At 36.5% G+C, this 18,665-nt stretch overlaps 1 protein-coding gene across 1 annotated transcript in view; it reads right to left on the reverse strand.

Annotated features, from left to right (window-relative positions):
- Positions 1-18,665, reverse strand: part of LOC148066403 (serine/threonine-protein kinase 10-like) — a 35,912-nt gene that overhangs the window by 14,316 nt on the left and 2,931 nt on the right. The window contains exons 2-6 of the mRNA XM_087807978.1: positions 9,194-9,358; positions 2,891-2,939; positions 2,408-2,557; positions 1,685-1,757; positions 210-404 (exon numbers count right to left, since the gene is read on the reverse strand). Of these exons, the coding sequence (XP_087664104.1) occupies positions 210-404; positions 1,685-1,757; positions 2,408-2,557; positions 2,891-2,939; positions 9,194-9,358 (632 nt within the window). The remainder of the gene's footprint in view (positions 1-209; positions 405-1,684; positions 1,758-2,407; positions 2,558-2,890; positions 2,940-9,193; positions 9,359-18,665) is intronic.

An 18,665-nucleotide genomic window follows, 5' to 3' on the forward strand; every position in this document is an offset into this window, starting at 1 on the left:
TAAAAGAACCGTAGAAATTAAACTTTTCTACATTCAAATAAAACTACTAACCACAAAAAGTAATTTTCTAATTCAATTTCTTTGCACCATTTTCTCCATCTCAACCCCTCTCAGTGAACTCATCGCTGCACCCACTATGCTTGCCATATTAATTATATGTATTATTTATTTATTACTATATGTATTTTTTAGATTAACTACAGTCTTACCATTTGTGTGGCTGCTCCAGCGTCGGGGGTTCCGACTTTGCGATCTTCAACAGGACCCTCATGGGGTTGAGCTCGTGGTGCGGGGGCTCGATCTGGGCCAGCTCGATCAGTGTGATTCCCAGGGACCAGATGTCGGCCTTGTAGTCGTACGGGGCGTCCTTCATGGTCTCACACATCACCACCTCTGGAGCCATCCTTCAAATGAGTGAAAGAATTAATGGCCGACATCTAAACACAAACAGATCTGTAGATCTCAGTTGGATATAAAGGGTAACGATGGAATGTTTGCCATCAGGGTCAGTGAACGCATGATTGGAAGTAGAGCCAGAACCTGCTTTTGTTTGCTGTAAATCTGTCATTTGAAGAGACCAGATTGAGTTCAGCGCAGAGAAAGTGTGTTTAGGAAGATCGATGTTGACTCAAATCGTTGAGTCACATTCTTCTCAAACACTGTCAGCAAGTCTTGTGCAAGTTTCTGATTAAAATGGGAGGAACTCGCTGATGGGTGTCGAACCTGCTCAGTGTAATGGTCAACTCTCGGGGAATCAGTCTGGAAACGGATGATTCCTGGAGACCAAACTGACAGAGACGTCCAACAGTGATGAGAAAAGATATTAATCATCTCAACGACATGTGTCAGACTTAATGTTGAGGGGCCATATTTGTCCCTCCAAGTAATTTTACAGGGCCCGCCTACAAGTTGGCTTCCAAAGCACTTTAAATAAGAAAGAAAACACTGGTAAAAATATATATATATTTATATTATACTAAAATAGGACTGAGCAAAACAAAGATAAATGCAAAAATGTACATGTTTGATTCAAACAAATCTTTCTAAATATATACAAAGTTTCAAATGGCGATACTTTTTTAACTTTCAATGTCAATCAATGGCAAAATACAATAATTCATTTTATATAAAAAACAACATTTTACTTTACCATTATTATAGCAATTACTATTTGGACTATTATGGTTGTTGTTTTTTTTTGTTGTCATTCTTCAATACCTAATGAGTTAAATAAGAAGATATTTAAGGCAATAATATGAACTACAATGAATAAAAAAATGCTTTGGAGGTTCTAATAATTAAATAACCAACCATATAAATCGATGAACATGTCTCTTAAAAAAAATGTAATACTAAAATAATTTATCATTCAAATTAATTCCAAATCAAATTCAGGAGAAAAAATAAAACCCTCATTATCAACAGAAACAAGTTAATGGAAAAAAATCTCTACAGTTACAAAAAAAATTAATCCATTAGAGAAAAGAACTAAAAAAATAAAATGACAAACATTGTTAAAAACAAATTTATGAATGAATTTTGGAAAACCAATCTACATATTCAGGTTCAGAGCATAAAGAGCCGTTTCCCACGAGGTGCCAGAATCAAAGCCATAGTACGAGTTTGGTTATTGTGTTTTGATAGAAATGGCGACAAATCAAAAAGACGAAAACCTCTCACTCACCAGTACGGAGTTCCGATGAAGGAATCTCTTCTTTGTAGGGTCTTGGTATTTTTGGCAGAGACTCCAAAGTCGGCTGTGAAGTAATGAGTCTTCATTAGCATTTGGATCAATCAGTTTCTCAGCACTGAAAGGAACTCATATTACTTTAACAATAAGGAATGTGCTTAAGATTACTTTACAGGGGTTGAAAATAAGATTATTCTATAAGCTTGGACTGTGTTTTACAAGTTAGTTTGTTTTATGTCGCATTACAACATGTCGAATAAAAAAACAAAACAATCCATGGACGTTGATGTTTGCTGATGATATAGTGATTTGTAGGATAGATTGATAGAGAGGATGCACAAGATATATTAAAGTGGAGGAAAATTACAAAAAACAAGGAGGAAGTAGACATTTATCTAAAAAAAAATGGTATATATTCTTTGTCTTTTATTTATTACATTTTAGGAAAATGTTGATTATGGTACAAGAAGCAGAAGTGTGTACTTGTATGGTTTCTAACTAATGCTACTAACTTGCCCAGCTGTGTTAGCAATTGCAAAAACAACACAATTCAAAATAGTGTGGTGATAAAATGGGTTGCTTTTGTCTATATAGTTTTAGGGTTGTTTGGCACTTGCAACTCTACACTTGTGGTCTAGTGGTTCAACTCCCTGTCTAGGTACTTCATTTTTGCAATGAGGAAGACAATTCTTGAATCACTGAAGTCCTCTCCATCACCTAGTTTGATGTCTCCGTCCAGCATGAGCAGGATGTTTCCGGCCTTCAGGTCTCTGTGGATGATCTTCATGCTGTGCAGGTACGTCAGCGCCTCCAACATCTGCCGACAGACCACCTTAATCTGCGGCTCGGTCAGCCCGCGGTCCAGCTCTGAGAAGGAAAACGGTCAGCATTGGACGCAGAGAGAAGCTAATTTTTTCTAAAGACGTGAGACTTTCTGAAGATCGCCAAGTAGAGAATTCCTGATCGCTTTTCTAAACAAGATTTGACACATATTTCCCAGCAGACTTTGCTGGTGTGCGTCTGTGTTTGGTTAGCCACAGCGCGAGAACGGAGCTATGAGGATGTGGATTATATAGAGAAAACACACCGGGGGGATTTCCCACACCGGCTGAACCGCTGAATAGAAAGCCAAATTTGGGAAGGATTGTGTGTTTAGACAGTGTGCAGAGGAACAGGTGTGTCCAGGTTTGTGGCCAGTACCGAGCATGTTTGCGTCCACGGCTCCTCCGGGGCAGAACTCGATCATAATCTGTCGAGAGACGAAAAAAAAAAAGTCTGAGTTAGGTTTGCATGAGTATTTCAAGGAAAAATCATGAATAAAAAGGTAAAGTAAAAAATGTAAATTAAAAATTTGGAGACTAATTAATAAAAAAAATTAATAAATAAATGCATAAATCTGTATAATAAATAAAATATAATTGCATAATTAAAACAAATATATATTTATTTAAATAAAAAACATGATGTAAAAGAATGATCAAAAAAAAAATACAATTCTGAAAATATAGCTTCCTTGGAGCTAATATGATTTTATATTCATGTTAAAAAAAATAATAATAAAAAGCACAAAACTGGAACAGTTTTAATAAAAACAATATGATCTTTGAACAGATTTCGGTTTAACAAGTACCTTATAAACTTTAATTAAAGACAAAGATGTGTCTATAAGCAGTCATAAATACAATAAATAAAATCTAATTAAGTAAATAAAGCATTAAAAAACTTCTTTTTTTTAATTATGTAAAAAAGGTTTCATACATAGAATACAATTCTGAAAATATATCTGCTAATAGCTATAATGATTAAAAAATAAAATAAATAAATAAGCACAACATTCGAAATGCTTTAATAAAAACAATTAGATGTTTGGGCTTCGACGAAACAAGAACCTCATAAACTTTTTTCAAAGAAGAGGATGTGTCTATTAGCAGTCGTAAAGAACAACGTGACTCTCTGAACTGGTTTGTCACATTCTTGTGAGATGATTTCAACACAAACTAAATCATGGCGGCTGTCATCGACGTGTCAGAATGAACCGGCTGGATGAGCCCAGCAGTTTCTGGCCGTCAGGAAGATAAATATGAGGCACGTAGGTTACTAAAGAACGAACGTCAGAGTCGACGTAACCGCCGACAGTCATGACCGCGTCCTTTGGTGTCACGAGGAAGCAGTTACGACATCACTTCCTCAAGAGAACATTGCAGATCGATAAATAATAAATAAATAACATGACACATAATTCCACATTAAAGTTGTGTATTTGTACATTTATATTTTAGTAAATACATTAACGCAAGCTTAAGTTTCTTAAAAACAACTTTAACTTGGGTTAAGTATATCAATTTTAAATACTTTTTAAATGCACTTTTTAACATTTCTCATTATTATTTTATTTGTGTAATCATAGCTTTAAATATAGGTTTTATTTTAAAGAAAATGCAATTAAATATGTTAATAAAACATAAATTATTCACTTAAAATGTTTTAAAATGTGTCAAAACGTTGATTTCAGTTGATCTGTGATAACACCTCTTTGAAACATCGAATGAGTAAGGCACTATTAAAACGTATTTCTAATTCAAATTTTATCAAATATATTTTCCTCAAATGTCCTTTTTTATTATTAAAGGCCATTTCATTCTAAGAAATATTGTCCCAAAGTGTTTTTTTATATTTGCTTTTTTCCTTTATATGCACTAGCCATGGGGTTTTCATTACAAAACTGTTTCTAAAAGTGAAAAATAAACATGTAATGAGTTTGATAAATACGCCGTCATGACCATTTTATTTTTAGTAACGACATCAACATTGTGGCGGCCAATATTTTGTTCCGTGACTTTTTACTTCCTGTTGAGGTCATAACTGAAGAATTTTAACTATCAGTATTCCTTTCATTACTGTTAAGATCTGTTTTTTTTATCATTAAACCAGATCACAATCTTTTATTTTGGTTTCCTTTTTAAAAAACACATTTTTTTTATATTCACATAGTTTTATGATAGACTTTATATATTTTCATGGAGATATATTTTGAAACTGGTCTGATTTGTCTAGTGTACTTTATGAGAATCATTTAAAACCATTAATTAAATCACTCTTAAGTGGCACCAAGTTAACCACAACATTTTTTTTATTTCCGCTCTCAGCATCTGTGCGTGTTCTAGGCCAGAGGGAATTCCTGGCGATGAGTTGCGCTACATTGAAGAATGCGGAGCAACTGGACCAGCTACATATGAAACATTCCCAGTTTGGGCTGAACTGCAGTTTCAACGCTGTCATACATTAAACCGAGAACACAAGCAGAAAGTTAACTTTTTGCTCAAAACATCTACAAATGAAGTATGTTGTTACTTAATATACGGCTTTTAAAGAGGGTGACCCTCGTGGGGTCAGCCTCCTGCCTCTCCTAATTTGGGCAGATGACTCTGCAAAAACAAACCAGAGTAAAGTCAGAATTTTCCGAATAAAGGTCAACAAGTCGTTCATACATACGTGTTTAGTGTTGCCTCATCAAACCACAAAAGTCTTTGTTAAATGTGCTGCAATTATACAAACAGACACATTTTGTTTTGAGATCTTCTATAACGCAACATCAGAATTGAGAACCGAAAACATCATCGTTCTAGAGTCAAGTAGAGGTCAACCAGTGACTCATCCTCATTTCATATCAACAGATGTGCTCCTTAAAGCCGCTTTATTTCATGAGCCGAGTCGACTTAATTTTCCATCCCAAGTTTGCCCTGATCTTCTTTGTGCCGATGTCAGCATTTGCTGCTAAAACGGTAAAGGCCGACGGTTTCTCACGCCGCCTGCCACGCAGGCTCTAGAGCGGATTGTTTCTAAAAGAAGGGCAAGAGCAAGCTCTTCTCTCCGTCTCTCCCTTTCTTTTTTTCCCTCCTTCATCTCGTCCGTCACTGAGAAAGAGGGATGGGCCGGCTGACACTGGAATGCTTCATCACACCCCACGGAGTCAGGCCGTCTTCCCGAACTCAACAGATACATTAAGAATCTAAACATTTTGAGTTGTTGCCAAATTTTCTCAACATTAACCAAAATTAACAAAATTTTTTTTAAAATAGTTTGTGTTATTATTGACCTGAATATAAGTTTCTTTAAATGTCTAAGTAGATTACTTTACGTTTTTAATGTTCCAATGAAATATATATGTTTTATTATAAACAATATAATTTAAGTCTGTTAGGGGTGTAGAAAAATTGTTTCCTAAAGCCCAAAATTAGAAAAAATAATAATAATAATTAAGTAACAGGATTTATTGAAGGATGAATGGATAACATAACTGTAATCAAATTATTATTTTTAAGACCAAATTGTACTTATTGACAGGAACATTATTAATAGAAAAAATTATCTAAAAAGCTGAGGTTAATTTAAAAAATTAAAATTCACAATTAATATCTGCTTCGGAAATGTATGAATAAGAAATTTATCATCAGAAAATTAAATACATTTTCACACCAAAACTGATTCGTCAACACAAATACATTAAAATGCAAACACTAGATGATGACAATGAAACTAATTTGTCATATAAACAAGAGTGTTTTTAAAGCAACCATGCAACACAAACGTCTGGGTAAAGCAAGACAAAGAGACAAAGCAGAGACACACACCCACAGGAAGCATGTGGTTGGAAAGCAGCAGCGTTTGTCAAACCTACAGTCAAGAGATGAGTGATGACATTCAAAGAGGAATTTGAACTACATACAAACAGAACCAGGGCCCAAACTTAAAAAATGACTCATGCAATGAAGTGCCATTAAAGGTAATCAGGGATAATTATCACACAGAAGTTCTCACAGGGGATTATTATTTTAAACTTGAATGTCTTATCCATGTTTGATTCTATACAACATAGAGCAGAAAGGACTAAAGAAAGAACACAATTTTCTCAAATTAAATGAAGCTGTGATACACAATTGATTGATGAAGTGATAAAACTCAAAGGTCAACTAATGTGTTGATTTAAGTTTCTCTTAAATAGCTCTTCAACCTCTATTGTACTCATCAGTCTGTGTCTGTTTGTACAAAACTCTCTTTTCATTGAAATATTAGAAAAGGATCTTAAGCCACGCCAACTGAAAACTTTTTTTTTTCTTGAGATTAAATCTTGTTTGCCATAACCACACCCACTCTGCTGTGATTGGTCAAGTAAGTAAGTAATATTTATATAGCGCTTTTCTAGACCAGGGTCACAAAGCCCTTAAGCAATCAAAACAATTCACAATAAAATATATGCTTAAAAGGTCAAGACATCAAGATTTGTCACCTAGCGCCATCAATCCCAGGATCTCTAAGTTGACTCCTTGTATAAACAAAGCAGGCTTTGATTACAGCTGGCAACTTTATAAAGTAGTAACATGCGAGGGAGTCAGGAGAGTTGGGTTTAATAAGCGACACCTCAACCTACTGCAATATGTTCAAGGAATGTACCTCTAATGGCTACGTTATACATTTTAAGGTTTAATACGCATTTCGATGCGTTCAAAAAGGGTAGATTTTATAGAAAGATCATGTGAAAGACAGCCATCGTCCAGTTTGCTTTAGAATAAATGATAAAAATGTGAACCATTGTAAGTTGTCATGCAGGTAAAAGAATGTACATCTCAGCTAATCAGTCCAAATTCCAACCATACAGCTGTCAAATCACAAGTTCTTTGTGAGTTTTCTGTGAGTCAAGTCAAGGATAATAATAAGTTAAATAAAAAGTAAATGGTGTGGGACATTTTGTGTCATCTCTTAAACACTGGTAGATCTGATGAAGTTAAAGGATTTAACTTCCAACCATATATATCTATATATATATATAGATATATATATATATATATGAATGCATCTCAGAATAAACCCCCAAGAAAAGTCTTTCATCTCCAAGATATTTGACCAAATATCGTTGTAATACAGTGAGAGTCCAGCGTTGGTCAGCGCCCATGAGCACGTCTATCTTTAGCTTCATGGATGTTTTCTAATTCTCCAGTTATTCGGGGGTCAATGGTCCAGCATGAGGTCACTATTTTTCTTGGCTGGATAGCAGCAGAGATTAGAAGGAGAGTTGAAGAGTTGAGTGCAGCAGAAAGAAGGCAGAACAAGTCAAACACTTTAGTGAAATTGATCCGCGTTCCTGAAGCGACACCAGGGTAACCTTCAGTACATCATCCCCCCCCTTGAGGATTCCACTCATCCATATTTAGGCATTATTTTCTCTGCATATTTTGATAAAGTCCACCTCAGGTCAGACACTTTGGTTTCATAAACACCAGGGAGGAATCATGAGCTTGTTCGTGAAAACTGCTGCAACACAATGATGAAGTGACGAGTTATCTTGTGTTGGTTTTGTCGCATACTTTCTTATAGTGTTGATAGAAAGACGCCGTTGTATAATGACATGATCATCACGAACAGGTTGTATCTTGTCAAATCATGAGCCATCAACATGCTGCTCCCTTACTTTATAAAGCTGACCTAAAACAACGTACATCGATAGGAAACTAAAGATTCATCTTCATTTAATTTTAACTTAAACTACTTAACATAGTCTCTTGTATACATTCTCTTAAAATGTAATTTATATTTGTTTGAAAATTCCAAAGATGAAGTTGTCTCTAAAATACTCAAAATTAGTATAAACCGGGTTAAAAATGGCTACTTTTTTATACAGGATATGAATCATATGGTTCACAACGATGTGGCTAAGCTATAGATTTTATAGGTTAACCGCCTCCAGGAAGCGCTCTTCAGCAAGACAGAAAAGTGGAAGAGAGAATTTGCAGAAAAAGATAGTATCCAAAATATGAGGTGGCAATAATTCATCAAAAGACAGATGCTAACGGCTGGTAAACAAGAAGAAGAAAACAATATTTTATATTGTTTATATTTGATAAAGACATGCCTATGAAGCATTTTAAATGTTGAATTTGGCCGTTGAAGAAAGAAAAAACAGGTGCTGGAAATAATTCTGGCATCAATTTATAGATGTGGAGATGGCAGCGTAAAAAATGATTCTATGCAGAAAGGTGATTAAAAAAAAATCGATAGGCTGACAATGGCGGTTCTAGAAGGATTTTTTTTTATCTATCAGTTTTACTGTTGTGTTACAAGCACTGTGAGTTTTTATTTAAAAACATAGTTAGTTTATATCTCATATTACAAACCAGCTTATATGCATGTCCGGCCTAAATATGCCACTCTCTACTCACATTGTTTAATTTATATTGCTTATATTCATCTCGGAAATTACTTTTACTTTTTGTTTTGTTTCGGTATTTTTGTTTGCTGTGGTTTGAAAACATTGTTTCAAAATATATTTAAAACACTTAAGTAATTCATGTACATTTAACTGTACGTTGAATTGTGTTTTTTAAATAATATATATGCAGTAAGTGATGACAAAGATAGTTTGAGTTTTGTGGTCGAAGCAGGATGACACAGTCACTTTGATAGATACATTGGCAGGTGTGAGCTCGTTGTCGTGCCATTGTCACTCACCCAGAGTTTGTTCTCGTGGTAGAAGGCGTCCAGCAGCTTGACAATGTAATGATGGTTACATTTGGCCAGAATGTCGATCTCCACGATGTAGTCCTCCAGCTCCTCCTCACTCTTGGTCTCGATCACTTTGGCCGCCGCCAGAGCTCCAGTCTCCTTGTTGCAAGCCTGAAGAGCAGAGAAACCGTTAAGTCGAGCGAAGCTGAGAAATATGGTGTTATGGTCGCACAAAAAAGGTTGAAAAACATTTGTCTTACTTGACCCTGACCACATTTAATTCATGTGAATTGCTTTGTAGTTCCGGCAGCGGATATGAAAGTAGGTCACAAGTGCAAAGTAAAAGTTAGTTGATTTATCTAAAGCAGGGCTGGACAGTTACATTTCCTAAAGAGTCACAATACAGGCCATGACTGTTGTGTTGGCCGCAAAAACAAAAGACAGAATCAAAGGAAGGAAGTAAGCCTTTGTTAAGGTGAAACTCTTAAAATATACGCAAGTAATACAATAAAAATTACAAGAGACGCCAACATGCTATTGTGTTATAAAAACACTTTTTTTTTGTATTTTGAGAGACACCATGAAGATATACCCTTTAAAAAATAGATTTTAATTAAAAACGAGGGAAATTCTAATTAAAAACAGTAGTGAGCTGTAAGAAACTTATATCAGATTCATAGTTTTACTCTAAAGCCACACTTAGACCAGAATATAAAAGACATGATAAATCGTTTTTTTCTAAAAATTAAATGTGGATAAATCGTTTGGACTGTTTCTGCATGGAAACAGGAAGTGGATGTTTGTATATTTTGACAGAGCAATTTAAAGAAAACTAAAATAAACAACCCTTGGAAATGTTTTTTAATTGTTCTTCTGCTTCCGTGAAAGATTTGAATCGATAAATAATCAATAGTTCCAGCAACTGAATCTGAGCTGAAAGGGAAGTCGATCCGTTTGTCCTTCCAGCTGAACTCTCACTTGAAAGCAAATGAAATTGTTGACTAACGTTTGGAAAGAAAACAGGAAGGAACCCTCCACACCCTTCACAAGCATCTGGGGGGAAGAGGAGGAACCACAAAAGTTTGGCCAAACGGACACACACGCCACCGCACACACTCGTCTACACACAAACGCAAGGAGCATTCCTCGCAGCCGAAGCAAGGGATAGATGCCGACTGTAAACACGATTGTTTTCTCTCGAGAGTCCGAGTGACTCAGAGTGACGCCGTTGATCTAAACTCCACGGACTTGAAACAGAAACTGGCCGAGAAATGAAACACTTCCTCATTTAGTGACGCCGAGCATAAAGATCTGCTGTGTTGTTCAAACTCTTTACATCACAATGGTACTGGTAGTCATATAATTAAGTTCAGAACTGCAGACACACAAGACTGGAGCTGGACACACAACCAAGATTTGTTGAAAATCATTAGTGAGACATAAACAAATAGCTTATTTATATCCGAAAAATCGAAGCAACAAACACTAAAAGAGCTGCGGACACTTGTGGAGTTGATCAAACAAACGCACACATGCACACAAAATTGCTAAGGGGCACAGACCCACACACTTTCCAGGTCTATGACACACACACACTTAGAAAATATACATTAGCCATACATTTAAAAACAACAATAGGATACACAACATCACAACAAGTGTTACTGTAGCTTTCCAAACTGCATTAAAGGGTGTGTACTAGACAGAAAACAATGTGTATTGTAATAGTGTATCATTTTGGGATGCCCTTGTGTGCGTCCGTGTGCATGAATGTGGGTCCCCTCTGTGACCTACAAAACAGTCTGGTGAGGTCTGAAGGCTTCACGCTTTACAGGAGCTGTGGGAAAACATCTGAACAAATAGAACCGCCCAACAGCACACACACACACACACACAAACACACCAAGTTTTTGTGCACACAAGTGTGTGAGCGCGGCACACACACACCGAGCCCTTGCACGGCGACCCCACGGTGGGAGTCAACAAGCCGTCTCCTGCAGCCGGCGGCCCATCAGTCAGTCGGTCAAGTTAACAAGCGGCGACAGTAAACGCACACACTTTCACTCCGCCGCGAATATCTCGGCTTCCTGCTGTGTTCACACAACACGCTGGCGCTCAGCTGCAAGATCTTTTCAAGTCCAAAATACATTGGTGTGCGGAGGAGCTGAACTCAAATGCACAAGCATGCGTCTGGTGAGGACAGTTCTGGCTTTCCCAACTGTCCGTAGAAATACACAATCATCCCGTTTAAATATAGCATTTTACATTAACAAGCAGTCTGGGTGTCAAACCCAGGATAGATTGGAGAAACTAAGCAGGGTTTCTACAGCTAAAGGCCTTTAAAATTATAAGAATTTTAAGAAGAAAATTAATTTAAGACCAACTCAACAATCAACTGATTGGAAAAAACCTCAATTAAAATTGTAATTGTTTATTTTAACGTAACTTTGCATAACTTTTCATTCCACTGAAACTTTTCCTTAATCCAATTGTGCTGACTTTGAAAATATTCCTGCACTGATTTGTATTTACACTTTTCATATATTATTATATAATATTTTGAGATTATTTTAAAACCAACTTAAACTCCTGTTGTGTTATCAGTTTTATATTGATCTTTAAAGTATATACTTTATTGAATATTGTTTTTATTGTTTAAGCGCTTTGTGACCCTGGTCTGGAAAAGCGCTATACAAATAAAAATTACTTACTTACTCATTATCTTTTCACATTTTTAAGACTTTTGAATGGTCTTATTTAAGACAAAATTTAAGACTTAATTTTGCTTTTAGATTCATGAATTTAATGCCTCTTTAGACTTTTAAATGAACTTTTAGTGGAAGAGTTTCAACTGGTTTTGGGGGTAAATCTGGGCCTCTTTGTCCCGACTGCTGCCCCCATGACCCGAAAGTGGTAGAAAACAGATAGTTGGATGAGTTTGAAAAAAAAAGAAAAAAGAAGAGTTTCACTTGATTTAAATGATAAAAAACTTTTCTGCACCTCTACAATTTCAAACAAGTCGTCGATCAGCAGCTTAGTCAGGGATATGCCGCACACGTGTTGTTAATAGAGGCATCAGCTGAGAGGGAGATAAACTGCTGACGTCTTGAACCAGGAGACGACCCCTCAGCGCTCACACAAACACCTTCATCCCAGTGGGAACGAGACTGTGGAATGTGCCTCCGGCCATCAGATGGATGTGGGGGGGGGCGACACGCCGGGTACACAGAGTTATGATCACGGCTGCGTCTTCTGTAGGCTTCTAGGAATGTGTTACGTCAGCGAGGGTCCTTATAGCACACGCGTGGGTAATTCTCCGAGCAACAATAGAAAACTTTAAATCTTGAGGAAGACCATCACTGGCAGCTCTCCACTCCGCAGCACAACAACAGTCGAGGGGGGGGGGCTTCGTTTGGGTCTGGTTACCACGGCGACGAGAAAGACTTGTTATTTCCCTTCGTCTTGTAGTTTCACGAGCAAGAGGTGCACGTGCGGTTGAACAACCGTCCTCCGTCACCTCCGCCCGCAGGACAAAGTCTGTCACAGGAGCAGGTCCGGTGCCGCTCGACGATACAACAACACGTTCATTATGCAACACAACCGGGTTCACTACACAGTTCACAGGGCTGTGACCCGGGCCATCGGCTGATCTTACCCTCTGGGCCAAATTTAGACCCTTTGACTATTTATGCAGCTTTAATGATGTCAAAGAAGACATATATTTAGAAGTTGTTTCTCACAGGTAAGAATGTTATTTTGTAGTTATAATCGATTAACTGTAAATACACTTACAAAGTTTGTGATTTCAAACTTTTTTTTGTTGTGAATATTTCTTTCCCCTCAAATTATTTAATTAAAATTAACTATCGAGATCATATTTAGAAGGAAAGGTTATTTTTAAATAATTTCTTGGTTCTCTCTCCTTATTTTTGGCCCCCAAAAGTCACAGTATAAAATGTGGCCCCTGAGGAAATTTGATTGCCCATCTATTAATCCATCTATCCATCCATGTAAAAGACATGTATTTTATGTATTTTACTGTTCACAACTGGAGGTATTTTTGTTTTGCTTAAACACAACGTTGATTTCCAGACTATCAACCAAGCCTAAACCAAAACAAATTGTTATAAGATTTATAACATAATTATCAACACATACATTTTATTTTTTTCTTAGTAAATTCTTTAATAAATACATTCTCCTGATAGTCCTTCTAACACATAAACATAGTATTAGAACAGTTATTGTAAAGTTCTGAGCATCTGCTTGTATTACCTGAAATCCTGTGTCGCATTTTTGTATTGGGTCAGTCCTTTACGCTGCCGTCTCAACATCAATTCATTGAAACCACTCTGACCTGCGTTTTGTTTGACAGCCAGATCAATCACTTTGAACTTTACTACTGTAACTATTATTCTGCGCATATTCTATTTAACCCGTCTCTGTAGGTCAATAACCCTTTAATACATAGAGTAGTTGTATTATTGTATTAGACATATTTTTGGGAAAAGAACCACCTTATAGTTTGGAATTTACTGTATATAACTTAGTATGTGTAGACATTTCTTGTTTTATGAGGTACATTTAATGTTAAAAGATTGACTCTCGATCAAGGGATCCATATAAAACTTGAAGACCTTCTTCTCAACAAGGATCACATTTGACACAGTGGATTTAAATTTTAACTTGAAAAGAGAGTCAAAAACTTCATGTTCTGCATGGACAGGTTGGTCTTCACCTCACTGTACCGGGAGGGTTCAGTGAAGAGCCAACACAGGGGGTCAATGACTTTCAGGTTGAAAGAACAAAGCCATCATGTTTGGAATGTATTTTCGTAATACTTATCGAGACACAACTCCCTTCGGGGGAATGCGCCCACGTCTGACCTTTGCTCCGTCATAAAGCTTCGACCGACATCCTCCGCCAGCTCACCTGTATACTTATGAACGCCTACAAGAGGACCCCAGTTAGAGACTGAAGACCCAAACACAAAACACTTTGACATATAACTTTCCTCACCTTGATCAATCACAAAACCCTCACCACAACACAGGGGGAAAAGGACCATTCGAGAAAGACTCAATAATATGTCAATAATAGGTTATTTTTAATACAATATTAAAACTTAAACATGTAGACTATAGCGCTGCCTCAGCTGTTTCAATCATGACGGATCATAGCAGTCACACATCGTCCTCCCACCACAAGCAGCGTTAACAATAGGCATCCAACTTTTTAATCTTTCCCCGAAACACAAACAACAGCAGAATTCCTGAGACATGGCCATCATTCCAAACATGTGAGGAGGAAGAGGAAGAAGGCTCCGACTCATGCGGAGAGAGGAAGAATGTGGCCGTTCTTCAGCGAGCTTGTTTTCTTCTTGCACAACCGACTGAAAGTATGAATTTGTGCATTTATAGACTGTAACTGGGTGTGATCGCACTGAAACTCACACCGACGCTCAGAGAGGTCCTGCGGGTCATTTTAAAAACATGTTATAGTGAGTCACTTCCTAGCTACAGTGTGTAGAAATTAGTATCTTCTTTATGTACTGTTCTTTACACACATAATGTTTTAAACTTTAAATTTATGTTTTCTATAATCTCCATTTCATACACCATCAAAACTTATCATTTATATTATACTCTTCATTCTGCTAGATATAGGTCATTTCATTCTTTTCCCATAAAATCATGTATTTTATATATTATCTTTACTCAAGGAATATTTTCTTTTTAAACTTTAAACTAAACACGTAGTCATTTTTCTATACTTTTCATTTCTCTGCAGGTTTTCTTTAAAGACAAATAAACCTATAAAGGGAAAATAGTGTTATACATAATTTTTGGGTTAAAATAGTTTTAAAAGGAAAAGTCTTTTTTATTTTGAAATAAATTCTAATAATAAATTCATTTTAAAATCCTCCAGACAATACATTGCAGGCTGTTCCCTTTTTCATAAATAGATTTAAAACTTAAAAATATATATATATATCTTAATCTAATAACAATTTACCCTTTTATTGTTGTCATTTTATCATAAAATCAATGTTTGACTGTTTCCAGTCAATAAAATCACTTTCTGCTTCTCATGATCATGTAAAAATAAACGTATCATTAATACATATATACATTCAGAATAGATTATAGATCTAGCTTCAACTTTTATTTTAAATAAAATATCATCATATCATACCACCAGAACAAATTACAACAATGGCAATACAAGTTTTCTGATTCTGTTTTTTTTATGCACTAAATTATATCTCTTGGTTTAAAAGAAGAAAATGTAACTTCAAGAGTGAGCAAGCGTTACTCAGACACACTCACAGATACACCAAGTATAAGTAAGCTTAGGTTAAGTAACTTCACAGTAGTGACGTCGCTATGATTCACGGTGAACAAGACTTTTCAAGACCGAGGGTGGAGTGAGTCGTCCTTCACCACAGACGTGTGTGAGGCAGAAGATGACCACCAGCAGCAGTAGAAGCTCAGCCAGAGGTGCAGATAACAGGGTGTTAAGCAAGCTGGGGACTCAAGCAACATCTTTGAAGCTACCATTACAAAGATGAAACAAAGCAGCTGTAGAAAATAACAATTGGAAAAACAAATCCAAACGGATGGACATGAAACCTGAAAGAGATTGCATGTGACAAGACCACGCCCACCTGCTTTCTTATCATGCCACATGTGACCGGCTGGACCCAGAGATTACCCACAGGACGCTCCTAAAACCTAAACAAGTACTCACAGACTCGCATTAGCTCTAGTTGGATTTAAAAAATAACCATAATTATGAAACACGCACTACAAAAATTAGTTATGTTATTTTTTGCATTATTATTATTTCCCACGTTTATTTTTCAATTCAATACAATTCTCTGATCGAATCAATTATAGTTAAATATAGTAAATACTGACTCTTGCATGCTTAAAACTCGACTTGGGGCAGATTTTCGGGGCGACTCTTTCGTCAACACCCATTAATGTAGAAGTACATCTGCCTCAACTTCTTCTAACCCGCATTTCCGCTCATCTCGCCCCAGCCCAACATCCAGCTCAACAACACAACTTCATCCCATGCCATGGTGTGTTGTTAGGGTGCCCGTGGTTGCTATGGCAACCGTCTCGACAGCAGCCGGTCCATGTGCTCAGCAGCATGAGGCCCATTAATTAGTGAGTGAAATATACAACACCGAAGTTTCATGCTTCAATTGGAGCGAGACGTCCCAAAACTTTCCATTAATTTATGAGTCGGGATGAAAGCCGGACACAGAGGGACATTCTTGATTAATGAAGTATTGTACGCAATTTATTCTTCCGTTTCATATCAAACATCACCTTTGTTGCACTATGATGATGACTTTAGATTTGGATTGTAAACGATAGGATACATTTAAAACTCTGCATACATTAAACAAATACATACATACTGTACATTGTTTAGGCTACATAGCTGATGCCAAAATTTCAAAATAAAAAAAGAGGTCATGCAGGATAACACCCGAGAGTATCACACTATAACACGGATCATAACCCTTACTAAATATTCCTTTCCACCATCATTTTCTTCAAACTCTAATTCTGGAGTTGGCCTTACTTTTTTTTTGTCAATAGCGATGCCACCAAGCTAGCCACAATGTCACTTTCATATACTGCCATTTAAATCTCCCCCTCTAATCACTCTGCCGAGATGATGGTCAGAATTCACAAAGGCTTTGAAGGGGCACCGGGTCACCAGCAAGGGTTAAGGAATAGGTATTGTATACAAATCATTTTAAATAATTTTATATACGTTCGTTCATTCATTATTATTTGTGATCCAGTGTCCATATAATTCAATAAATCTAGTCATTTGTGCTTGGTAAGGATTCCAGGAATAAACCCGAAATGTGGATTGTGTGGTTGCACTGAGCTCCAACAGACACATCTTTAAAAATAATATTTCCTGCCATTAATGTGGCTTTAGTTTGTTTTATTTCTCTGCTGAACAATGAAAAGTAAAGGTGTGAATGCACTGCGATCATAAACGACCTAATCTGTGTTTCAACACCTTGACCTTCCAAGAACACTTTTGCACACTCGGCAATTCTCGCAGCCGCAGAATAGGCTGAACTAGTCGACCGCAGATAAGTGCTCAGGCGTTGTTATTATGGGACACGAGATCCATTTCTCACCATGTCCCTGCTCACACAGCGTGTAAACACACGAGGAGTCCTGAGCTAGCAGGAGCTGCCGTTTTCTCCTGAGGGGTCATAACCCTTCGGAGGGTAACTTAGCAGGGACGCTCTGAACTTTCAACCGCTGACAAATCAAATCAAGTTGTCCTTTTCTGAGCTAGCATGGGCTCAGCAATGTTCCCTCGCCAGCCTGATCAGCACCTGATAACACTTGCGTGATAGTATTTGTCACTACGCAACAATGGGGGGAGACGCAAAACTATGATTTAGGGTTTTCCTCTTGCACAAGAAGATTTTTTTTACACATTTTTTAATTGATTTATTATCATATAATAATATTAATACTTGGTACATAGTATGTATTGAGCACTTGTGGTTTATATTTCAATAAAATGAGTTTAAAATAAAATAAAAAGCATTTGGTTTTTTTTTAATTATTATTATTATTTACAATAAACATGCAAATATTCACAACATTTGTTCATTTGGTGTTGCAATTAAACACCCGGCCAATAAGTGGCAGCATTTATTTTCGTCATTAGGAACTAAAAGAACAAAGAAATTCTGTGACATCCCAGTGCTGACCGAGGACAAGAGGACACAGTCGACTCCAGCAGCTTTGAAAGCTGATATTTAGATGTTGCATGTTTTGGCTTTCAGTTCTATTTATTCAACCAAATCAGCAGAACAATTACAAGAGGACACTTAAATTCAGTTTCCCCTTAAATCATTCGGAAAATTATGCAAGTGTATCGAAATATATCATATTCAATTTTATCATGAGATAGGTGTATCATATGAAATTGTATCTCGAGAAAGGTGTATTGTATGGAATTGTATTATGGGAAAGACGTATCGTTTGGAATTGTATCGTGACATGGGTGTATCGTATGGAAATGTATCGTTAGAAAGGTGTATCGTATGGAATTGTATCATGAGATAGGTGTATCCTATGAAATCGTATCGTGAGAAAGGCGTATCGTATAAATTGTATCATGAGATAGGTGTATCCTATGAAATTGTATCGTGAGAAAGGCGTATCGTATAGATTGTATCATGAGATAGGTGTATCATATGGAATAGTATCGTGAAATAGGTGTATAGTATGGAATAATATCATGAGATACTGTAGGTGTATCATATGGAATAATATTGTGAGATAGGTGTATCGTATGGAATAATATCATGAGATAGGGGTATCGTATGGAATAATATCATGAGATAGGGGTATCGTATAGATTGTATCGTGTATACGTATCGTATGGAATAATATGAGATGGGGGTATTGTATAGATTGTA

The sequence above is a fragment of the Callionymus lyra genome, chromosome 14 (assembly GCF_982586985.1).
Source record: "Callionymus lyra chromosome 14, fCalLyr1.hap1.1, whole genome shotgun sequence".
NCBI lineage: Eukaryota > Metazoa > Chordata > Actinopteri > Syngnathiformes > Callionymidae > Callionymus > Callionymus lyra.